Below are 25,795 nucleotides of genomic sequence, written 5' to 3'. Positions count from 1 at the left end.
TAATCACCTTTATATCCTCTTCCCATCTAGAACACCACCACCCTGCCGCATAGTCTTCCTCCACTGGATATCTGCCATAAATGTTAAGACCTATTGAGTCAAGTTAGTGAACCCAGACATCCCTCAGTAAAGGTTTATCCACTGGGGTCTAGTCAGCCTTTCTAGAATATCTCCCTTAAAGAAGATCAACTCTTCCTCACCCAGGAGTAATAAGTTGCCAATAGTTCTAAGGTTGGCTAAGGTTGGGGTTTGCTGCCCATTTCCCTAGTTCTATGCTGGGTTTTTGTCTGCTTGAGTTTGCCTGGGTCATAGAAGACAGTGGAACAATGGGCAGAGAGAATACTTAACACATCTCTCAACTCTCAATGAAGCTTCCATGTGCAACAGAGGGAAATGAACACAAAATGCCAAAAATGGCCAAAAAGTAGAGAATAAAATTCTGCAGAGTGTTGGTCCCTGAACAGGCTTCCCATATTAAACTTCCTTGAACGTTTTTAAATTCTTCCAAACTATCTATGTTCCAAATTCGATCACACACACACACACACACACACACACACACTCACACACGCATGCACACACACACACATACATACTTATAGTAGCTTTCTTCCACAAACAATTCAATCTATTTTTAAAATTCTGAAGCCTTGAAGGAGAATCTTCTTAGGCCTTGGCTGATAAAGATATGTTGGTTCAATAGATAAATGTTTATGAAGTTTAGGACCCAAACATAAATGTGTTATATCATTACTCCACCCTTCACTTCTAAAACAATGGCTCTAGAAGCCCATGTACTGTTTCAGATTCTATCATTATCCATGAAAAGTTCACTAAATCACCTTTATATAGTCAGGATAAATTGGGAAGTTAAAATTTTTCAAACATTTTTTTCCATGCACTACAAATGATTATAATGATGAAACTTCATTCTAGCTGCTTTTGATGCCTCAAAAATCTTATGTAGAGCTCATGCATCAGTGGTCATCGAAGTCTTCAGGATCACACTTACTGCTATTCAGAAAGGAAAAGCAGATAACATCACATCCTATCATTATGGGAACAAAGAAGTTAGTGTAAGGGTGTTCCGGCCATTTATCCAGGATCATGTGATAAAATAAAGGACAGAATGAAACAGAAACCATTGTTCATACTACAGCTGAAGGCACTGTCCACTAGAGCACCTAGAATTATTTTCATAGTACTCTCCTGCTCTCCGTTGCCTTCCCTTTTCCAGCTTTCAAGCTTCTCCTGGTCCAAATCAGTAGCAGCAGCACAGTCAAGTGCTCTTCATATGCATAGGGCAAAAACAAAACAAACAGAAACGAACGAGTAAATGAAGGATCATTTACATCTCAAAGAAATGAAGGAAAGAATTTTCATCACTTTAATATCACATATATGAGAATAATAAATTTTTTCAGACAGGATATCATGTAGCCTATGTTGGCTCAAACTTGCTATGTAGCTTAGCATGACATTGAACTTCTGATCCTCCTGCCTCTCCCTCTTGAGTGTTGCAATTATAGGTGTACGCCTTCACACCAGGTTTATGTGGTACTAGAAATTAAACCCAGAGCATCATACATGCTAGGCATGTATTCTACCACCTGAGTTATAATCCCAGTCTACGTGTGGGACATTTTAATACCCGTTTTAAATATAGGTGAATAATTGACTTAAAAGAATTCTGCATATATAGGAAAAAATTAATAGCATGGGATTCAGGTATCAAAGGAGTTTAGGTAGGGAACCAAGGTGATACACAAGAACCATTCAGCGAATAGTTATAATACTAAATTACAGAGCTCAGAGGGAAAGTTCCTTCAGACCAGGTTTCTCAGTTATGTTTCTGACTCTAGAGTTCTGAGGGAGAAGTTGTGATGCCCAACCCAGTTTTCTCCTTTTACTACTTTAAGAGTCATATCTCTATTTACTTGGAGTAATAGTTGCTATCTCTCAGCTGATCCCCTTTCTAGATGTATTCTATTTGAAAAGACCTTCATTACACATGACCATGCTTCCTCCTCAAAGATGGACTAAATCACAGGGATGGTTCATGTTGGGTGGTAGAGATAAAGACCATAGAACGCTGAATATTTGTGTTTCACAAAATTCGGAAGGGCCATTGTAGTTCTAGAGCTGCACTTAGGGCTGGTTAGATAGTTGTGGCAACTGCATGTAAATCAGCTTGTCCAATGTCTTGTGTCTCCCTTTTTATGGTGATGCTGTCCCCACTGTACCCCTGTGAGTTGATCCCAAAGTCATTGCCCAGTAAATATGTCATGAATCCCAACATTAAAGCTTCAGGAGAACCCAGCCTATAATACTGTCCTGTCCCACTCTTTGCATATTTCTTCTGTGATTGCTACCAGAATTAAAAATAGACATAGAGTTTTTAAGCTCACTGTAGCCCTGGCTCTTACTCACTCTCATCTTTTGCTTTCTGTTACCCTTTCTGGGCATCTTAACTTTAGTCTGTCATAGAATTGTTTTGACACTTTCTTTTATTTCCCCATATTTATCTTGCAATTATGAACCTTTCTATCGCCATATTAATCCCTTCTGGACTACCCAGCTGTTTTATCTTAAACATTGACTAAATAGACTATACTTGTCAGGACAGGGATTTGGTACTCAAGAACAAAAGGGACATAGCATAGTTTCTATCTGTTTCTACCAAGACCATTAGATTAAATCAAGCGGTGACACTATCATAACGGGTAGAGACAACACTAATGCACATCTCAGCTCTCACCAACTAAGCTTCCTCATGCAACAGGATGGCCACAACTGGCCAAAATGTAGAGAACAAGAGACTTCAGAGAGCATGTCCCTGGATGGGACACCTATAATAAACCTCACCCACTCATGTTTCTGGGACCACTTTGAAGAGGGGTGGAAAGATTGTAAGAGCCAGGGGTGGTGCATGGTCATAAGGAAACAGAATCTTACAGGCTTTTGGGAACTTGCTCATATGAACTTACAGCAAGGAACAGCATATACAAGTGTTATGCAAACTCATTCAGACAAAAACCCGACAGAGAACTGAGGAAATGGGCAGCAGGCCCTGACCTTAGCTAGGAAACTATTGGTAGGTGATTACTGCTGGGTGAGGGAGAGTTGATATTTAAGGGAGTGATGCTAGATAAGCTGACTAGATCCCAGTGAATGAATTCAACCGAGGGACATCTAGGTACACAAACTTGATTCAATAGGCCTTAATATATATGACAAAATGCATGAAATTCTTTGGGGGTGCTATGGAAGGATGTGGATGGGGGGGTCTAAATATTATTAAAATGTATTTATGAAATGCATGAAAATTCAATAAAAATATCCATTGAGAAAAAATAAAAAGAAACCAAAAAATCAAACAGTGTATGAGTTCACTGGATTCTCTGGAAGCTAATCCACAAAGGACAAGATACACTAACAGGAAGATGCATAATTTTGGAGTCAAGAAGGAAAATGAAAGATCAATAGACAATTAGAAGCGATAGACACAACCAAAAGGATCAGCAGAAACAGAAAAAGTCAAGAGCAAGGTTTGTGCCTGTTGTAAGCTTAGAGCGTTGCTTCCTAATTATTGAACACTAGCACCTCTGCTGTTTAAGAGTCACAGCACAAAGCACATCTTAAACTACACCAGGCCTTACTTAAACTACTTACTTAAACTACAGCAGGCCTTACTTCTAATTCTCTATGCAAAACTACTTTAAATTGGTGTTCTTTGTATATAATTGTGCATGTGCTAAGATCCTTTCCTTGTTGCTTATAGAGATAATAGAGATAAATAATAGATGACAGATAGATAATAACTAAATGATAGATAATGTTACCACACATATGCCAAAATATATGATAGTTGCTTAACAGTTTGCAGCCTTGTCAGAAGGTTCCATAGGAAATCAGAACAAGGATTGTGTCTTACTGCCATGCTCTCAACTCAAGTCTTCCCCTGGTATGTTTTTCACTCCATTTTGCTTATTTGAAAAGGAGACACGAATTGATTCCGCACTTATTCAACACCATACCTTAGATCTGATCTTCTATATGGTGGTTTTAGCTAGAGGTTATATATAATGTTTGCTGACCTTCTTTGAGAATGAAGTTAATTAGCCCTCGCCCTTCACCATACACTGTTGATATTTCAGTGCTTCTTCTAGGATATGGGGGAAGGTCAGATAGTCACCTCCAGCTCTGATCTCCTATTTCTTTTAAATTCTATCATTCTTGTCTTGACTACATAGCTGCTCTCTTCTCATGTTCATGCTGATGCACATGTAGAACTCTGGACCCTCAAAACTACTTCAACAAAGCAATTGTATTAGTAACAGACTTTAATGAAGAAGTAGAAAAGCAGTGATACTTTAGGTCACAGTAATAAAAAAAAAAATCTCAAATAATAAAAACCTGTTTATCCTGAATTCGAAACACTTTACATCCTGGTCTGTCTTTCCCCCTCATTTCTCCATGTTCATTTCATCCTCTATTTTTCTTATATTACTATACACAGAAATAGAGTTCTTTCCTTCTTAGGAGTTGATGTCATGTTGTATTCCCAAATACTCATTCCCATTTCTTCTAAGGAAAGGGTCAGGTATTCTGGATTTTGTCTTTGGTTCTACTCAACTGACAGTCATTAAATCTTAGGCTTTCCTGGCTTTATCCCTGGAGAGGAAAGAGCAACACAAAAAATATTTTTCTAGTAATGTGAAAGTATACCCTCTTCCTGAGAAAGAAGAAGAAAGTTCAAGTGATTTTCGTTTAAGTGTCACGTTTTTCCCTACTGTTCCCACACAAAGAAACAAGAGAATTATCAGAGAGAGTACACACAAAACCAGAGCCAGAACTCAGGGCGGCAAGTAACAGCCAATTTGTTTTCTATCATTCTTATTTTGTCAGAGCAAAAGGTAAAAAGTTCAGTCCAGTCACTATCACATTAAAGAATCATATGGAATAAGATAGTGGAAGGGAAGGAAAACAAAGAAAAGGGAGGAAATGTCCATGATACTGAACTGGAATCGTGAATGAAGACTTTGTTCCTCATTCATGTTAGGGCGAAAGAATATGTGGATTGAGGAAACAGTGATATCATAGATACTTGTCTTTATTCAACTCTGGATGCAAAGACGAACTATAGGCCAAGACAGTCTTTCTCACAGTGCTAAAAGTCTACATATAGCAGTCCATTTATTAAGCAGGTATCCAACAACGATGGTAAATGGATATCTATAAATTGTGTGCATCAACATTATTCTTTGATTCCTTGAACTGTTTACATTTGCATTTATTCCCTATTTTGCATCTTGAATTTCCACAAATCTTTTAGAGACTTCTAGCTAGAATTTCTTTCTTTCTTTCTTTCTTTCTTTCTTTCTTTCTTTCTTTCTTTCTTTCTGTCTGTCTGTCTGTCTCTCTCTCTCTCTCTCTCTCTCTCTCTCTCTCTCTCTGTGTGTGTGTGTGTGTGTGTGTGTGTATTTGTGTCTATCTGACCCATACTGGCTTATATGATCTCCTTTTGCTACTAACTCTTCAGTAAATTGTTTCAGACGTTACAAAATAATGTACTGGTCTGATGACTTCAATTATGGAAGTCATTCTGAAATTACAAATTTTCATACCCCAGTGAAACCTACAATGCATTATACCTAAAATTTTAACTTTCCCTGAAGCACACTTTGTGTGATAACCCCCTACACCCCTGAGACCTTAGCATACCCTTGAACCAAAGACAATAGAACTCTGACCTTTCAAAGCTATGTGTGCCTGAACTTGTATGGAACTATAGTTCTCTGTGAAAGCATGCACATAGTTAAGTGTGTCCTTGCCAAGTTCCTAGCTGACACCTATAAACACATAATATTTTTTAGCTGTGAGGGATGAGCATAAAGATCTTTATTAGTGAGTAATATGTCTTATTTAATACCAAAAAAATGTGAAAGCATGTCATGCCTTTAGGAGAATTTAGTGATATCTCCAATAGGATAACTCTATTGTTTCAAACAAACAACAGTTTATTTCAAGAAAGTTATTTTTGCCTTATAAAATATGGTCTATGGCTCCCTCCTGTTCTATTCATATACTGTTCATCTACAGTAAATCATTTTGGCTTTCATTTCTGTAGGATCAAGTAAAATAATTATTATATTTCCACTGCTATCATTTTGAGGCAAAAGAAAAAGATTTTTAAAAATATATTCCTTCATGAGGCAGGAAAATGAAAAATACCTGATATAAGCTACATGGTAATAATAACCTGCTATTTTAGCCTCTTGATACCATCTGTATTTCATATACAGTTTCCCATTTCTGAAAGAACAGTGATGGAATGATCAGGCCTTTACATATTGCTGTTAAGTTTCATTGTCAGTGTTCAAGGGGAGAATTCACAGAAAAGCTAAACATCCCTGATTCTCTCTTTTCTCTAACCAGAAACGGGTGATCTGATTGGCCTCACTACTCTTCCCCTTAAGAAACAATAGTAGTGCTTTTCCCTTTAGAGAAACTCAAGTGAAGAGAATATCTTTCTTTCCACTGGTAAGAAATTCTGTGAGCTAAAAAATAACAACTGAGTTTGAATTAGTAAGTCTTCCTCTTGGAATTAAACAAATCCCTCTTGTAAGCAAACCCAATCAGGGGAATGTTCTGTTGTCTATTCTGTGAATTATGACATAAATACCAGAGAAGGAAGAAGTAAGAACCTGAACTAAATCACACACCCTCTCCTCTGATAAGAGTCTTATTTTTTTCTTTAATTTCATAAAATGTTATTCACACATTTTTCATTTTCATCTGCCAAAAATGGCAGATCATAAATGTGCTGACTCAAGAAAATACTAAGAGGAAAAGTAGGACAAAAGCGCCAATGATCATCCCCTTGGTTAGGCTTGTTTTGCATTCTGAACTTGATCTTTGAGGTGGGAGTGAGTGCTCCTTCATTTTCAAGAAATAATAAAAGAACTGCTTTTAAAATAGCATAATTCAGACAAGAGTAAACTCTAAAATAGAAAGCAAGTTAGAAGTCTGGCTCTGAAGTCAGACATGCCAGAACTTTAAACTCAGCTCCATCACAAATCAACCCTCTGGACTGTGTTTGATCTGTGAAAAGGGAATTAAATATACCTATTGTAGGTGGTGCTCATAATAGAGGGCACAAAAGGTGTATCTTGGCACCTGTTATGTGGTACTCATTCATTATATTTTAACAATCATTTCTGTTCTGAACATTAAATGTCGTATTTTTCTTGTCCGAAAAACAGAAGTATTATAGAGTTGAAGTGCCTACATCAGACTTAAATTCGGCATTATCTTATTTGGTCTACTGTCTGTGAGGCACTTACCAGGCACAGTTCCAAGTCTCTGCAGCAGGTTCTCATGCAATTCAAGGTTTTAACAACTGCTCTGTCTCCTCTAACGTAATTATCGAGAATCTTGGGGATATGGTTAAAAAGTTACTTGTTCTAGATTGAGACTCTGAGTTAATGAGAGTCTAGCTATGTGCCCTGTCAGTAACTATGATTATTGGGCTATTGTGGAAGAAAGTAATGTTAAATTTTATAATCTAATGTAGGAGATAAAAAAGTGAGCATTTGGGGGGATACATTTGTAACTATCAAACAGAAATCTCCGAAGTTGATATGTCTCTATTAGGAATGATGGTAGAGAAATTTTTCTTTCTGTTTCTGCCCTCTTGCCTTTGTACAGAACATTTTTCTAAGCCGAATAAGACAGATATAATTATCTTTTCTTGTCCTGAAGCTAAGCATGAATACTTCCCCAGAACTCTCGTTAGCGCCCTTCTAGCATCTTCTCACTTATTACAGCCAAGCCCATCTTCCCTCTTTCCTTCCTAATCTTTCCTTCTTCCTGCAAGTCATGCTTCTCTCACAAAGGACATTAAATCTACTTTCTTTTCCTGTGAATGATTAGCTACTAACACCTTGCATCTTGCACACAATAAGGTCAGTGTGGTTTAAACCCATAAATAGATTAAGTATTTCTATAAGTTTGAGGCCATTGCTTAAGCTACTTTTTAACATACACAAATTTAATAGTTAGCAAAGTAAAATCAATTGCTAATTCATTTTCTCCTAGAATCCATTTTTGCTAAGTGCTCACCCTGTTTCCTAATCCTTGAAACCTCTCTGTTTAAGTGTTATGATTCATGATTTGAGTATCTACTGACCTAGGTACCACACATAGACTCAAAGATTATAAATGTGAGCACATGCCAACCCAGTCACTAAGTAGCTTATAATATTTGGCAAATTACTTAATTTTTCTATACTTCAATTTACTTTTCTATAAAAGGGACATTAATGAAACATTTCATTTGGTTGTTTTGTAGATTAAGCAAGTTAATGATTATAAAGTAGCTAAAATGTTGTCTCAATATGTATTCATTATTATCTTTGTCAAGACTGCAATAATTTTGCATGTCCAAAGACTTAGGGAATGAATTAATCTGCCCCTTTTACTATTCTTGGATGTCATACTTCTATAGGCTTCCTAGTGCTACTGGCTACGTGTGGACTATCTATCACCCTCCTACTTAGATTATTCTTTTCCTGCATATCCCAGATAGGCTGCACTTGCTCTACTGTGTCATGTCATGTGATTTCATTCGCAGGGCCATTTTGGTGCCACTCATGACTGCATGCAGACAGTTAACTTACCTTCTGAGATGTCCCTTGGTACGGCTTGGATATAGTTTTACTGTGTTCTCTGGAGTTTATTTGTTGAAATTTAATCACCATTATAAAGTATTGAGAAAGTGAAACAAACTGATTACAGCATTTAGAAGCAGACCTTTGGGAACTGAACAGGATTAAATAAAGAGACCCTGTGACTGGTACATATGATGATGGTGTCATCATAGCAAAAGGGATAGAGACCAAAACAGGCAGACATGCTCCCTGTCTTTGGCATGGGATGCTCTGTGATGCCTCAGGATCCTATTAGCGAAATGGTCATCACCAGACGTGTCTAATTGAACTAGTATCCACAAAAACATGAGCAAAACAGATTTTTTTTCTTATTGCTTGTCCACTCTGTAATATTGAGATATTACCAACAGAAAATGGCCATACCAGCCATAGCACCATGAATGTGCCCAATTTCATCAGAAAATGGACTAATACATTGTTTGAGGGAATAAAGTAAACCTTATACTTTGTCAATGCCCTTTACAAATTCTATCAAGAATTTTTTGCGTTTACGAAGCTCCTAAGAAATGGGAGTGAGCAGTTTCTTGGCTAAAAGTCAAAATGTCCTTGCGACTGTTAGCAACATATTCTATTCCAAAGGCCAAAAAATGTCAGAAGTATTTGGGAACTTGTATCCAATCCTTAAAAGATTTTAGGGTTAACTCTTCAGAGGGGGGAATGGTAGAGTTCCCAAAAGCCCCATAAAAATAAATAAATGAAAGACAAAAAAAAAGAAAAGGAAAGGAAAACAGTGGAAGGGAGAGAGTGGACATGGATTTGATCAAAACAGCTTATATGCATGTATGAAATTCTAAATAAAGATTTTGTAAAAGTTAAAAAAAAGAAATGGGAGTGAACTGGTGGATCATGTTTCATTTGTTTGATTATCTAAAATCTTTAGTGTAAAATTCTTATTAAGTTACAACATCCGTTCTACCTGATTTTATTGCTAATGCTTATTTATATATAAAGCATCCTAATACTGCAGGCACATTGTAAGTGCTCAGTGAATATGATGATGATGACAATGATGATGATGATGATGATTGTAATTGTGATAGACTGTATCTTCCCCCCTCCAAAGTCAGTAATGAAGCCTAATCTTCAATGTGATGGTGTTTGGAGGTGAGTCCTTGACCTGGTCATGAAGACAGAGCCGGCGTGAATAATACCAGTGTCTTTATAAAGAGACACCAGGCAGCTCCACATACTTACTCTTCCCATGTGTGAGGACACAATGAGACTGTCAGAACATATCCCTCACATACCAGGCACTAAATCTGCCAGCACCTCAATCTTGTGCTTCATATCTTCTCATACCGAAAATTCTGTTATATTGCCCCCAAAGTGTTAATGATTGTGATATTTTGGAGATGTTGAATTTTATGTTTTAAGTTAACTCTTTCATTACCTAAAATACCTACTTTGTTTCATTTAGACTTTGTTTTTGTACTTTGTTTCATTTAGACTTTAATCATCTGTGAAGAAAATATTATACATCCCAATTTTAAAGAGAAATTCAGGCTTTTAGTGAAAATGGGTAATCTAAGTCCTCTTTCCTAGGACAATGTTTTCTCACATGTGTTGGCCCCGGGCATTTCTTATAGTGCCACCACCATGCTCAGTAGTATATATTTGGGTAATAAATTCTATAACTACTCGAGAGTTATGCCAATGTAACAGATTTCTATAGAGGAAGACTTGTAGTTAAAAATCAGCAATCAACCCCATGGTCTCAATTCCATTTCCTCTGCATGTTGGGGAATAACACAAATTACACTTTTAGAGAGCATTGGAGGATCATTTACAGACTGGAATTCAATATAGGTTTGAGGCCAACTTCTCAGAGCAAAGACCAAGTAAAAATCATGGAGAGAAAAGATGTAAGAAGTTATATCCGTTTTTTTTCTTACCAGTTTTTCACATAGAAGTTTCAAAATTAACACTACTGTGAATTGGATGATGAAAATGATATTATCAAACAAAAAAAAATGTAATTCACTGGGCATAATAGGAATTGTTGTTACTCTTGTCCCTATGTTAAACAGGAAGAAATAAATTCCTATTTGCTCCAGAATCCTCTAAACTGGTGGTTCTGTGGCAAAGAATTAACAAAGTTGAGTTTCTAATCCCTGACCACAAGCAATGTCCTCTCATTCAACCATAGGTACACATGCTGGGATAAGTATAGGCATTGGAAAGGAGGATCCTTTTGCTTTTCCCATAGCTATTACTGTATTTTGGCAGGAACTGTAGTTAAAGAAGTCTAAGGTTACTGATGATATTTAAAGGTAGAGGCTTTCCTATTCAGCCAAGCTCACATTTTGTATGTGCTTCCTATTTGACCAATAGTTTTCCAGGATTGGGAATCCAAAACTAATCTTCACAAAGTGAAAATGCACAGGATAAATCTGTGACAAAAGAACCTAGGCAAATTCTTTGAGTTTTGATTCACATATCTCTGTTTGGAAAAGTAGGATGATGACTACACAGACACACAATTTAAGTTATATTTATGGTGTGTGACAGTGCTTTTGAACACAATAGGATAGATGCCATCCTATAATACTCTGAAACTCCTTCCCTTCCACAGTTTCAGAGAACCAGATTCTAAAATTCCTTTCAAGCTTCATAGCAACACAGTTTGTGGGGGTGTTTCCCAAAGTAGTGTTCATGTAGGCGAGGACAGAGATATGCACCAGTAACCATCAAGAACTGAAACTGTTTTCAGTTTCCTTCTCCAAAGTTTTAAATTCTGCTCTCATTCTGTTATAGCAAAATTCAAAACCTCTGAAGCTCACTTCTCACCACAGTAAGCACAGTCACTTGACCAGTTTTCACTTTTGGAATGAATCTTCTTTCTCTGCTCATCAACCACACTTCAGAGTTGGTGTGAATTGGAAATTTTCATTTTCACAACTATTTCTTTAAGATATACTCTGTTGTATGTAGGAGAGGGGAAATGGCCAGGTAGTAATGTCAGTGGCTAGAATGTTTCATCAGCAGTGAATGTAGTAGTTGATTTGGTACATTTATAGGTTGTAACCAATTACTGCCTGGATATGGAAGTTTCAGACAAAACTGACACATTAAAGCAAAAATAGTTTGTAGCAGAAGAGATACAATTATAGCCAAAATGACTGTATAGACAATGCTGTCGTATACATATAGTAAGTATATTTTTCTGGATAATTTTTTACTTCATACATTCATATTTAACAAAGTCTCTGGTTATCTTTTAAAATCTATATTTTGTAGGTTGGAGACATGACATAGCAGTTAAGAGCAGTTGCTTCTCTTACAGAAGAACAGGGCTCAGTTCCTAGCATCCACTGTAACTCCAGTTCCAAGGTTTCTGACAATATCTTCTGGATTCTGTAGTTGCCTGCATATACATGGTGCACATACATGCAGGCACTCACACATACATGTAAATAAATAAATCTTTAAAAAGTAAAATAAAATCCAAGTTTTCTCATTTAAAAACTTTCTGCAGAGGAACTCCTTTCCATGAGTTACCTTTTGTGTTTGATTTTCCCCTCTTTCTAAATGCCACTCAATTTGTAAGTATCAGTCAAATTATTCTTCAACAATTTCTTAAATGTGTCAAGAAATATGAGTAGTCCAGGTGTCAGGAAAGTGACACTTGAAAAATGAAAAGCAGTGATTATTTTTAAAGCAGATTAAAAGTTTTATATATATATATATACATACATATGCATTGATAGTTGTCACAAAGGTGTTCTGTATCTGTGATTATGTTTGTGCCATGTGATGAAGCTGTTTCTATGGAAATGTAAGAGAAAATTACAAATGAAGTTGTGAGGTAGACCAGATGGAAAAACTATTAATTTCAGAATTAAAATCTATAAGCACTATTATTACTAAAATTTTTTTCTAGAAAAATTATTTTATAATATTAATAAATATTATCCTAAAGTCTCTATAATAGGCTAGGAACTACCTGGAGAGTATAAAAATATAACCCCAAATTTCCTGGAGGTTACATAATGAGGAAGACGATAAGGCTAAAAAGAGTTATTCCTGAATGATTCTCAAATTAAATTGAGTGTTGTCTTTTAGGAGTCGTGATTTGCTCATATGCCCCAAATATACTTTTTCTATAAGAATTTTCTACACTGTACAGAAAAATTCTCTCTAGAAGAAATGTGATTTCCTGTGGGTTTGGAAGCAGATCTAGATGTATTTGAGTAGGAGAGGGGTTATAAGTGGTGGGAGGGAGAAACAATGGTCAGTGACATGAGAGAATGTTCCAGGCACAGGTAGGGTTTCAAATGAGCTGTCTCTATGGAAACAACAAAGCTGTTTTTCTTGACTAGAGAATTTGGGTATCATTCCATGAAAAATGATAAATTATAAGAAAATCTCCCCTGAGTCACAACCAGGTTAGAGCATGTGGAGCTCTGAGATTTCAACAAATCTGTTCCCTTCCTTTCAGCAAGGGTCCCAAGCAATGTCAATCGAGTGAGATTCACTGCTAGAAAATTCTCTGACCCCGCTGTTCAGCAACAAGAACAAAGTATCTAACTTTTCATTTTCCCCATTTTATATTAAAGGCCTTCGCCCACATATACACCCATATTTGTTTTATGTGCAGGTATGGATGAAACAGTAAACAGCTGCCTCGAGCTCTTTTTTATTTTAATCTGTTTTTCTAGTTGTTTTTCTTTCTTTTTTCTAAGGCACACAATACAATCTACGAATAAGCCTTTGCCAACCCAGATTTGTTCCGAGACCATCTTTTAGGGGACAAGGCTGTTAAATTCTTGCTTAAAATCATATCAATAGGCATTTCTAATGTTGCCATTCTTCTGCAAAGCTCCCGGGATTTGCTTTGAATTTCCTGGCAGGTAAACTTCATTTCTCAAGACCCACAGCTAGTCTAGCTTGCACTATCTGTGATAACCAGTTCATCACCAGATGCACTTACAAGAACTCATACTGCTTTCATGCAATTTCACATAGAAACGCAATGCTCAGAAAACTCTGAATCAGTTTCAAGATGCAGTGGAAAAGAGAGCAGATGCTGTGTAAGCGAGTTCCCTACAACTCTCTTCCTCCTGATTTATAAAGATAGCTAGAACTGAACACCAAGATCTCTTCTCTGGAAGAATTTGAGAAGTATGTCTTAAATTCTGTCAGGGTTAGGTCTTCTTAAAAATTTGTATTACTAAGGATAATTAAAATTAACCACATACCACTCTCTTTCTTTGTCTAGAATCCTTTTTCCATATTTCTAATCAACTCATTTAGTCACTGTATTTCAGACCCAGAATTTTTAAACAAAAGATAAGTTTTGTCAAAGATTTAGTCCATTCCAGAATAATTTCAGTATCTAATGTTCTACCTCAGTGCATATACAAATACAAATGCCTTATAACAACATACTTCAACTTCTCCTTACTATAAATATACGCCATTCATAGAGAGAGTTGGGGGAGGGGCTCCTTTCCCTAGATTTCTTCCCTGGGCAGAAGGGGGTCCATCAGCCATCTCTCAAAGTGCAAACTCAGAGAACATCCTGGACTCTTTTCTTTTCAAACTTCCATTATACACCAGTCACTAAATCAGATTGTCCTCTATTGGAGTAATATCATTTCCCTTACTTTACGTTCCTAAGACCACTGTACTACCTAAGCATTCATCTTCCATCCTGAACTTTGAAACAGCCCACTAGCTTCTTAGTCAGAAACATTGTCTTTAACTCCACCTTCTCTACTTCATCTTCCACGTTTCTCTGAATGTAAAACATGTGGGTGAGACGCTTTGGGGCTTTTCTTCTTTGAGAATTATGATCCATTTCTTTAACATACACATCCCAGCATCTTGTGTGCCAGAGTTAACTCTTTACAAAAGAAAACGTAGTACATGCATAAAAATTTTAAACCGAAAATCCAAAGGCATATATAAAGACTAGTGACTATTTCGCTACACACACTCCTAATCTTTGCTCCATTAGAAGGAATAATAACTGTTGATTGTATCTTATGTAAGCTTCCAGAAATACCTAGTGCATGTACAAATAAATACGTCTCTTAGAGAGACTTTTTTTCATACAACTGAGAGCATTCAATAATTCTATCGTTCACCTTGCATTTACAACTCAGTCTAATCTCCTGACAATACACCCTGTGCCCTTTCAATTCTCACAATAGTGAGTCACCTGTAGTTCTCAGAACACTGCATGCTGTTTTCAGGCATGTGTGCCTATTCATACGCATTTCCTCTTCTTGGAAGGTCCTTCTCATTTGCAGTCTACCCATGAATGCTAATCACTATTCGTCTTTAAGATTCATTTCAAGCATAGAACCCACATGATGCCTCAGAAACTACATCTCTGTTTTCCTGGAAGATTCAAGGCACACATGTTTCTATCAATTAATCCTTGGTATTGTTTAAAAATAACTGTCTATTGTACATATTCCTCCATACTGCAAAATCTTTGAGGGTCTGGAACTTGTCCTGGTATCATTCGCATTCCTACTTCTTTATTTAAGATCTGACAAATAACTAAATGTTCAGAAAGTATGTGCTGAACAAAAGTGCCCAAGACTAAGATAACTATCAATGTTTCAAAATCATCCAAAGGGAAAAATCTTTATACTCCAAAATTAAAGATTAAAAAAAACTTTATAAACTGCATAAAGACAGAATGTCTATATGTTTTATTCACTAGAGTAAGTGAATGAATGCTCTTAGAAATGTTCCCTTTGATCTTCAATTCATAGCCTGAGAAGAGGCATCATTGGGACTATGACTGGTAGAAGAAGATACATCAGTCCACTTGCTAGAGTAGCAATGAGGACTATGCAGATCCCAACAAGGAATACCTAGGCTCACTATAGATGAAAACTGCATTTTTCATTTTTTTCTTTGGCCAGCCTTTTTTTTTTTTCTGAGTCATCACTACTGATAGGAATCAATTGTAAATTTTTCAGTAAACACATGTGGCAAATTCTGGGTAACAAGTTACTAAATGCTGTTATACATTTCCTTCCCTTCCAGTGAACATCAAGGAGCTTGGTGAGATGCAATCATTTGAAAATAGACTTACATAACAGGAAAATGGGTTGAAACAAGACAAAATATAATAGTGTAATATAATGAGATAATTTTTCATTTTGAGAGAGTCAAAATTCTTTAAGGCTGAAAATTTTTAGGATATTTGGACTGGAAAGGGGTTTAGCAATCATATAACTTACTTCATTTTGCAGAAGGAAAAGTGGAAGCCTGGAGAAGACAAATTCCTCTCTCAAGTTTCCAAAGCTAAGTAAGGGGAACCTTTTTAAATTTTTAATTAATTTTAACAACTTCATACAACATATTTGGATCATATTTAGATCTGCTACCCCCTTACTCTCCTCCACTTGACTTCATATATCTATATCTATATCTATATCTATCTATCTATCTATCTTTGACTTCATATATCTATATCTATATCTATATCTATCTATCTATCTATCTATCTATCTATCTATCTATCTATCTATGAGAAAGAGAGAGAGAGAGAGAGAGAGAGAGAGAAAGAGGTTTGTGTCTCCAGTTGTCCTTTGGTGTGGGTTCATAGCGCCTTGTCAACCTACTCATAGTTTCACCTTTAAATGAGACTGACTCTCTTACTCTCCCCCATATTTTAAACATTTTACATAACCCAGTAGTTTGGAAACAGACTGTGGAAATAGGAAATCTGTTTTCTTTCTTTTTTTTAATGGATCTCATGTAACCCAGACTGGCCTTGAACTTGCTATGTAGCTAAACTTCTGATCCTTTTGGCTCTTCCACCCTGGTGCTGGCATTACAGACATATGTTGTCCCTCCTACTTTTTGTGATGATGGGGAACCAAACTGAAGGTTTTAGACATGCTAAACAAGAACTCTATCAGCTTAGCTACATCTCTAAGCCCTACTGTCAAATCTTGACTCTTCAGTTTACTAGTTCTATAACTTTGTGGTACTTTATTTAACTTCTCTCGTTTTAAATTTCTCTCTGTCTCAGTTTAAGTTTTTTAATCTACATCAAGAAACAAGAATTGCATACCCTTGGATCAGGATTAAATAATTGTTTAATTTAAAATATTTGAGAGCCATACCCCACATGTACGAAATATTCAATACATTTTAAAAATTTGTTTTAACTTTATTACATACTTTAATGACCATTTCTGTAATCCTAAAATCACTGACCTTCATATAGGAACTCCAATATTTCAAGATCTAGATAGTCTTGTTCTAACGTGATTTAGGGTATAAAGATATCTGTTATCTCCAAACAGAAAGACCAAGCAAGGAGTTTTCCCTCAGATGGTATCATATCTAATGTAGAACCACAAGAGACCTGGGTGATTACCCATAGACTAGGGAAAGATGTTTATCTGTTTATTTAACTGCTGGTATGTTTTTCAGCTTTTAAATAGCACTGACCTATTTGCACTGTTTCCAATGGAAATTCTCTTAACCCAAGAGAATTTATTGACAGCAGCAAGAATATGTTTAGGCTATTTTACAAGCAATTGCTAGCTCCTCTGTGTGGGGGAATTTCAATATTTTCTGTTTTGAAGAAGAAAAGTTGCTGGTATTCTGCAAAAGAAAATGCCAGTGTTGTGATTTACTGTGCTTTGCAATTCTTTCATAGTCATCACAGCCCTGGCTGACTCATGAGTATTGATACAGGAAGACTTTTGTTTACAGTGAACCACCTCATCTCAGCCTGTGTCTCTAGTGTTGCTTATCTTTAATTATGGAGCTAATCTTCCCTTTGAGTACAGCTACCTATTTAAGTAACTGGAAAGTAACTTCAAACCTAATCAAGACCTTGACATAATACCATTAGTAGAGCAATTTAAAAGGAAAAAAAAAGTGTTCACTTTTTTTTTTTTTAAAAAGCTAAATCATAGAATAACACTTTGCAAACTTGATGAAATACTGTCCACACACCAGCAGCTTGCAGCATGTAAGACAAATATAAAATGTCAAGCTCCATCCTAGGTCTCAGATTTTGAATTTGCATTTTTGTCCAGTCTCAGAGTGATTCAGTTATTCATTTAAGATTGAGAAGAAGGGCCACAGAAAACATGGTAGAGAGGGATTCTGACAAAATGCTTACTGTTGAAGTCATCATGGTGATGGTAATTAAACATAACTGAAGGATGTTCCTAATACTAGAATCTAATACTGAAATAGTAACAGCAGCGAATTTAAATAGATATCTGGCAGGTTAAGTTTGTTTTTCTTCCAGACATTATTTATGAAATTGTCTCATTTTTGTCATTGTTGATGCTATTTACAATGACTTTAAGAGCATTCAAATCTGTACCCACAGATGAATGAAAAGGGGAATGAACTATCTTTTGCTGGAAATGAGACTGAATCCTCTTTGAGTTACTACATTACATGCAGAGTCTTCTGCAGGTGGACACAACTGTCATATCTTTACCTTGAAGACAGAACTATATTTGGGTTTGTTACTTGACGATTGCATTTGGCGCTTGAGCAAGAGGGGCAGCTTGTTATTGAAATCTTAGTACAAAATCTCAGCTACTGAGTTGTATTTAGTTAGTATCATGTTTCTTCAAGCTACAACGCAAAGAGAACATTTTTGTCTTCTACTGTGTTTTTCGCTGGGTAGGAGTTGGTGGTTACTTTATGAGCAATTTCTGGAAGCTCATGTTTCCTTCTAATCTACTTGCTTCCTGTTCATGTCTAGTCAGTCCTCGTGTGTGTGTATGTGTGTGTGTGTGTGTGTGTGTGTGTGTGTGTGTGTGTGTATGTGAGGGGCAGGGAGAAGTGCTTTACAGAAATCCTAAATTAAAAGGTTTGAAGGGTTTGATACACAGAATGTAAACCATGGCAGCTTTCTTCTAAGATGAACCTTTACAAAATGTTGACACTATAAAGTTACCATCTCATCACTAAAACTACCACGATGAGAAAAAAGTCCTTTCCCATGTATCTAATACTAGAAAGAGATCTTCTTCTACAGGAGGATTGTTAGAGTTTTTAAAATCACTGCTCAGAACTAATGATTCCTTTTCTCATTTTTTCATGTAATTTGTACCTGATACATTAAAGTATACTGATTATACACGCTATTGTGTTGGAAAATGTTAGGATTTTTTATTATATATATATTCATAACTCTAAAGACTTCTTTTCTTTCTCTTATATTTGGGAAACCATTTTATATCCTGAAGAACATCATTCAGAAAGTACTCTTGAACTGATATCAGCCTTTAAACTGGAGACACACCTTATTTACACTAGCACATGAAAGGGATGAAAAGTTACAGAATCTAGTTCTCAAAACCCATTAATTTAATGCATAATGTTATTTTTCCTAGTCATAGAGCAGATAATACTAATTAATAAAAATATAAAGATGAGTAATTCTGCAGAAATAGATTTAACTTACATTTTCCTTAAATGCTAGTTGTGTTATTTATTGTTAATTCTTATTTTGTCTTTAATTTGGTGAAAATTTTCTATTTAACAATCACATAAGTTCCCGTCTATCAAAGTACCAAAGGATATTTAATAATAAGCTATGAATCTTATTTCACATAGACTTCTGATCCTACTTACAGTGTCCAAAGCATCATATAGACAATTCTCTCACTTGATAGGGGCAGGGCTAACCATCTATGCTGTGTTTATACCAAGCCTTCAATTTTTTAAAAAATTCCCTTTTTATTTCCATTTTTCTTAGCTAACTCCAGTGTATTGATTTCAATACTTTGCCATAGAGGAGAGATTCAAATGAACCCCAAGTCTTGCCAGGAGCTCTCATTAAAAGGATAAATAAGACAAAAATAAAGTTTATTATTTTTCAACTTTAAGTAGCTTCTATTTTCCTCTGTCTCTAATGTGCTGTGAAAAGGCAACGAGTATTTTTGGTAGAGCATATTATCAAAGGGTTATCTGTTAGGGTGACTATTTTTTCAAAACATAACTAGTGCACCTATCATGGAGCAGTGAGTAAACAGCTGATATTCAGTCATTAGGAGGAAATGTTCAGTGTTACTGCATTTAGAGTTAGTCCTTTTCCTCAGCTTACATATGATTTTAACAACTGATTATACAGAGCTTTTTGTTGTGGGGGTTGTTATGCTTATCAGCAACCTATTTATTTAATTCAGTTGGAAAAGAACTGAGAAGGTATATATAAATACAGCTCTCTCTCTCTCTCTCTCTCTCTCTCTCTCTCTCTGTGTGTGTGTGTGTGTGTGTGTGTGCGTGCGTGCGCGTGTGTGGTGTTGGGAACTGAACCCAGGTCCCTGCAGTTCTGGAAAGGTAGATACCTTATCACAATAAGGAAGACCATTGGCAAAAGCACAGTTTGCTTTTTTAGCTTTTTGAATTTTCTATGCTATAAATTATCTATATAGAGGCATAAAAGATGCCCAGTAATTGACTGAAAGGAAAATAATTTGCCTACATTAACACTATGTTAAGCTAATACACTGTCTAATTCATCCAGCAGCATTTGCAGTCCTTGGCCACAGTTTTCTATATGCATATATTGTTACATCCCTCTCGGTGTTTATAAATAGTTGCTTCGTGGTACTATCATGAATGTAAACAGAATATAAATCTGTTAGAAATCTTTGCTAAGTCAGAAAATATCCACTTGTGTAGATTAAATTTGAGAAAAAAACACTGAGTTTCGTTTTCAGTCCAATAGTCAAAAATATTTGAAAAATACTATTTGAAACAATCACTGATACCACAAAATAGTATTTTAAGTAACCTGTTTAAAGCAAGGAGAATTTCAACTATAAAATATTGAAATGTAATACTCACGCATTTTATTCCAATACAATTCAGTGGGCTATAAATGTATTTACTGTTTCCTGATACAATGTAAAAACAATTCAGTAACTCATATTTCCATAGACGAGAAAAATCTTAAAAGGGTTCAGTCTAAATTACTCAGGATGTCTAAATTTCTACTGCCGTATTTTTTTCCAGTGGAATAAAAATGGCACTTTATTCTTGTAAATCTAACTGTACCCTGGATAGTTGACTCTGGAAAAGCAACAGGCATTTTCCCCTGAACAGCTAGAAACAAACAGAAAACTCTAGCCTCGGTGGTTGGAAACAGCCCACAAAGAAAGGGACAGCTATGGCTCCAACCTATTCCATAGTCGCTCCAGAGAAAAGGAGGAAAACAAAAAAAAGGAAGAAATGTAGTGTAGACCTCTTTGAAATGAAAGGATGGTGTGTCATTACCCAGCACACACCCCCACCCCGCAACCCAGTCCTTTTAGTCATCTAGGATTCTAGAGTAAAGCAAAACCATGTAACAAACTGGGTTTCCTCCAACTTAAATGCACAGGCTGCAGACAGAGGAACCATGAAGCCTCGCATGGGAACAAGCTAAGCCACCAAGAAGGCAGCTTGTGCACTTCTGGTGTTAGCAAGCAGAAGGTTCATCTCAGCCTGTTGCTCCCGCCACATGCTGTTGGAGGGGACACTCCCTAGCCCCTCGCGGAGCGTGGTGGTGGAGTCTGGGTGCTTTGGGGTTAGGAGGCTGCAGGGGACTGTTAACTCGGGGTCTGGGGGCCCCAGCGCAGGCCGCTGGGCTGCCGGCAGATGGTGCCCTGCCGGTCGCGAAGAACTGGGAAACCCTACCAAAGTAAGGCTCCGACTCCGCCCCAGCCCATCCGCCGGCGCCACAGTCACCCTTCCTTCCCCAAATTGTGCGGAGCGCGTTTCCTTCGGAACACCGCAGTAGCCGGTGTGTGTCCAAAATACAAAGCATGGGGCGAGCGAGAGTGTGTGTACAGGCGTGGGGAGCACGCGTGGAGTGGGACCCTCGGGACCAGGGGCCAGGTGACCACCAATGAAAAGCAGAGGACACGGGGACAGGTCCATTTCGCATCTGCGTAAGCCGGGCCGCCGCGCCCGCGGGGAGGCCACTCACCATGTTCACTTCCGAGACCATATCTATGCTGGCGACATCGATCCGCATCCCGACGTCCACGGGGGGCCCTGCGGGGGACGTGGGCCATATTAAAGACAGTGTCTGAGTGGCAGGGGCGAGGGGTACGTGGGGGTCTTCCCAGACCTACAATGCTAAACAGGCTCCCTCCCCCACCCTGTTGTAAGGGACAGCCTAGGAAAACAGGTGTGGGCACACGCGTGATGCAGTGACAGTGCAGAGGGTGTGTCGGACTGGAGAAGGGGACGACTCAGGCTGAGGGTAAATCCACCTGAGACAGGAGATCCCGGTCGTGTGTGTGTGTGTGTGTGTGTGTGTGTGTGTGTGTGTGTGTCCAGGGCGGAGTACAGCACGCTTACAAAAATGTCAAAAAGGGGGAGGGGGCATTATCTCTGACAGAAAAGGTGAAATAGGGATGGGTTACAGGTTGAAAAGAAAAAGATGAAGCTTTACCTCCAAAGTCCGGCCGCAAGCGAATGTCATATCCTTTGAGCAGTCTGTCCACTGTCTCTTTTACGTAGGACATGTTGCTGGGTTCATTGGCGCTGAAAGGAAGAAGTAGGAACGGTATTCAGAATGTGCACAAACTGCGAGCAGACATGAAAAGATATAAGCACACCTACCCCCAAATAACAATATACATGATCCAGCAGGCACGGAAAAGGAAAAGGAAAGAAAAAAAACACCAAGAAAAAAGAGAGATTGAACAAGGCAGCTCACCTGTGTGCACAACAAACCATGGCAACCATCACAGGGAAAGAGAGAAGCCCCAAACTCTCTCGATTTTGTACTGTCCACATAACTAACTCCGATGAAAGAATTGTCTTTTCTGTGAAGATTCAAGGAATGCAACTTAGTCGGCGGCTGGGCAGTGAGTACCCGAATGGACCTGCGCATGCGCAAAGGGTACTCACTACAAAAAGACACCTTGTGCCTTGCAAACAATATTCCTAGTGGAACAGGCAACAGATTTCAATCCCTTTAAAGTTCCTGTCTAGGGTGCTCCGTGTTCCCCCGGTAGTCGGAGACAAGCTACTGTCTCCAAGCAGGGGAGCTTATCTGCATGTGTGTAACGGAGGAGTTTTCTTATGTTGGAGGTTGCTGTGTTCCTTTCCTGTTTTTCGTTGTGGTTGTTTTTGTTGTTGTTGTTTTTTAAATAGGGTTCTCAGTGATTTGGCTAAGACCGTTGGTGATTGGCATTTTCTGTTGACAGTCACAGAGGTCCTAGAGCCAGAAGTCTGGAGGCGGTTCTCCAATTGCCTGAAGAGGGTGGAAGGGTGCTAGGCAGGGGGAGTTGGTAGCGACAGCCCTGGAAGAAGTGGGGGGAAAGCCAAGGGAACTCTGGGCGGGTTTAGGAGGCTAAGAATTAGATCAGATCCTCTTGGGAGGCACCTTAGGTCACCAGGTTTGGTGTAGTGCTTTTTTGGAGAAAGACAGGGAGAGACTGGCCAACTTCTCAGCTTGCTCCCCTACCTTTTACCTTCGCTGTCCATTCGGAGTAGCTCTGGAATGGGAAGGGGAGGCAGCCAGAATAGGCAGCTGCTCTGGCGCTGGCCTGGAATCCTTTTTCCAGGGCCTTCCCTGGCAAGTCCTACTTTTCTTCTAGTTCTCCTAAGGAGTGCTTCTTGCTTAAAACTGCCAGCATGTTAGCTCCTGTTGGTGACTCCCTTCAAACAGGACCCTGAAACACCTGGAGTCTAACCAGTGTGAGGCAGTAGGAAGGAGCTCTTTAGGAGAGAATCTTGTTTGAATTAAAGGGAAGTCAGCAAATGTAATCCAGTGAATGCTATTGAATACCTGTTAGGAGGCTGGAGACTCTGGGCTAGGCACGCGTCTTTGCTCTGTGACATTTATTAAGTCTTTACTATATTCTGTGTAGTCTGGGACATCTAAGACAGATGACTTAAAAAGGACTCCCGACCTAAAGAAAACTACTTCAACTACTTCAAAAGGCCAGGCATAAACATAAACAAAATCAACGTTTCTCTACCTAGTCTATTAGACATAGAAGGAGTGTTATTTTACCAAGAAGCAGTAGAGATGGTTCCAGAGAAAGCTTTTAGCCAGAGCGGGAGCGGAGTTGGGGGAGGGGGACAGGGGTGGAGGGGCATGGGGACAGGGACTGTGAGGACGACTTTCTAGAGAGGAAAGCAGCATGTGCCAAATCTTAGAAACCAGGAAACTTATCTAACTGAATGCAGAAAAGGCCAGTGACAAGGGGAGGTGAAAAGGAAGAGATGGTAGGTGAGGAGGGTGTGAAGGGAAGTTAAGAGTTATATACTCTGCATTTAGGCTTCAGGAAAACACTGAACATTTAAGTAAGCACAGACAGGATCAGATTTAGGATTTAGGCAATACATTCTGATAGAATAACTGTGACAAGGACCATCAACACTTTTCTCTTTCTAAGCAGTAGTTCTTGTGCATACAGCACAGCTACCTCATTCAAATCCTACAACAGCCCAATGATAGAACGCAGAGAATGTTTCGGATCACTGAAACCAGTAGTTTAATATCAAACATTAATAAGTAGTGGGATCTGCGTTTCAAGTTCAAACCGGTGAAGCACACTACTCCACGCTGTGAAGCACAGATCTCAAAAGACAGGAGGAATCAGACAGGGAAAACAAGAAAAAAGAGTTATTGCACAACAAAATAAAGTCAGATAGGATTTAGCTTACAGAGAAGTAAAAGACAATCATAGGCTTTATGAGGTATAATAGAGACATTAAACAATACAAGAGTGAGAGTAAAAGGTTCCCTAAAGAACTGTACCAACACTGCAGCACATACTGAGCTTAATATTTCAAAACAAAACAATACAAAAAAAACCCACCCTTCAACATTCTTTAATTACCACAAAATCTTCAATGCTGTCTCAGTTAAATGCCTTAAAGAGAATATCAGCTTTATATATATATATATATAATTTATTTTTATGTATACAAATGTATTTCCTGCGTGCATGTAAGTGCACCCAAGTCATGCAATGCCCATGGATGTCAAAAGAAGGCTTCAGATTCCCCTGGAACTGGAGTTGCGGGTTGTTGTTCACTGCCATGTGGGTGCTGGGAATCAAACCTGGGTCTTCTGCAAGAGCAGTCAGTACTCTTAACCGCTGAGCCATCTCTCCAGCTTGGAACTTGTTTTAAAATGCATGTGAATCTGCTTTTGATGGGTAAAAAGAAAGATTTATTTATGTTTCCAGGACCTGCTGAAACATAAAGGCTCTCTGTGCTGCACAACTCTGAGAAAGCCACTGAAGAAAATAAGCATCCTCGATGCCTGCCTGACTCATTTGCTCAAGCATTTATTACTCTAATGCATACAGAACATTTAGTAGGTGCCAGATACCACGTGCCAAGCTGGTGATGCAACAGTAAACAAAACAGCATGCACAGTCCCTTTTCATGTGGAATTTGTCATTTAGTGGTCTATGGTCCTAGAGAACATATTCAGATCAGAAAAGAAGCATTTGATCTGGTGTTTACTGTGCTTGTTCATTTAAATCATATATTATTCAATGAAATACATATTTCCTAGTTGGTTGTAAATACTAATAAGAACTTGGAGTGGTGGCTGATGCCTTTAATCCCAGCACTGGAGACATAGAAGCAGGGGGATCTCTGTGAGATGTAGGCCAGCCTGGTCTATATAACTAGTTCCAGGACAGCTGTGGCTAGGGGAGAACCTGTCTCAATACATGTTTTTTAAATTAGAACAAGCGTTTCATTACAACAGCATTAACCTATTCAATAATATTTTTCTGAGCTAGAGTACCTCTCTTTCAAAATTGGCTGTACATTTTTAGGTTTACAGATGGATTATTACGCTTGTACAATCTTTTACTCATTATAAACTCTATAAGACATAAAATTAAATAAGTTTTTAATGTTTAAAAAAGATCTCCACTTCATTGTTAAAGTACACAGTTTCATACAGAAAAATTCATTTTAAGGCAATTGACATTGAGATGTTTTAACATGCATTTCTAATCTCTATATATATGACTATTACTGGTCACAGTCGCTTACTTTCTGAGTTCCTTGGCATCTGAGTATGAATATAAACTCATCAGATAGACAGCCTTCCTCTCCCACTAGAGCCTCCATACTCTGTCATC

General features: G+C 37.9%; 1 protein-coding gene across 1 annotated transcript in view; it reads right to left on the bottom strand.

Annotated features, from left to right (window-relative positions):
- Gabrb1 (gamma-aminobutyric acid type A receptor beta1 subunit) overlaps nucleotides 1-22,739 on the bottom strand; it is a 388,517-nt gene extending 365,778 nt beyond the window's left edge. The window contains exons 1-3 of the mRNA XM_008837693.2: nucleotides 22,393-22,739; nucleotides 22,126-22,217; nucleotides 21,655-21,722 (exon numbers count right to left, since the gene is read on the bottom strand). Of these exons, the coding sequence (XP_008835915.1) occupies nucleotides 21,655-21,722; nucleotides 22,126-22,217; nucleotides 22,393-22,472 (240 nt within the window). The 5' untranslated portion in view covers nucleotides 22,473-22,739. The remainder of the gene's footprint in view (nucleotides 1-21,654; nucleotides 21,723-22,125; nucleotides 22,218-22,392) is intronic.
- Nucleotides 22,740-25,795: the final 3,056 nt, after the last annotated feature.

Source organism: Nannospalax galili, unplaced genomic scaffold, assembly GCF_000622305.1.
Source record: "Nannospalax galili isolate Female #2095 unplaced genomic scaffold, S.galili_v1.0 scaffold318, whole genome shotgun sequence".
NCBI classification, from domain to species: domain Eukaryota; kingdom Metazoa; phylum Chordata; class Mammalia; order Rodentia; family Spalacidae; genus Nannospalax; species Nannospalax galili.
Note: the sequence above shows the minus strand (reverse complement) of the source record. Positions and strands in the feature narration are given on the sequence as shown.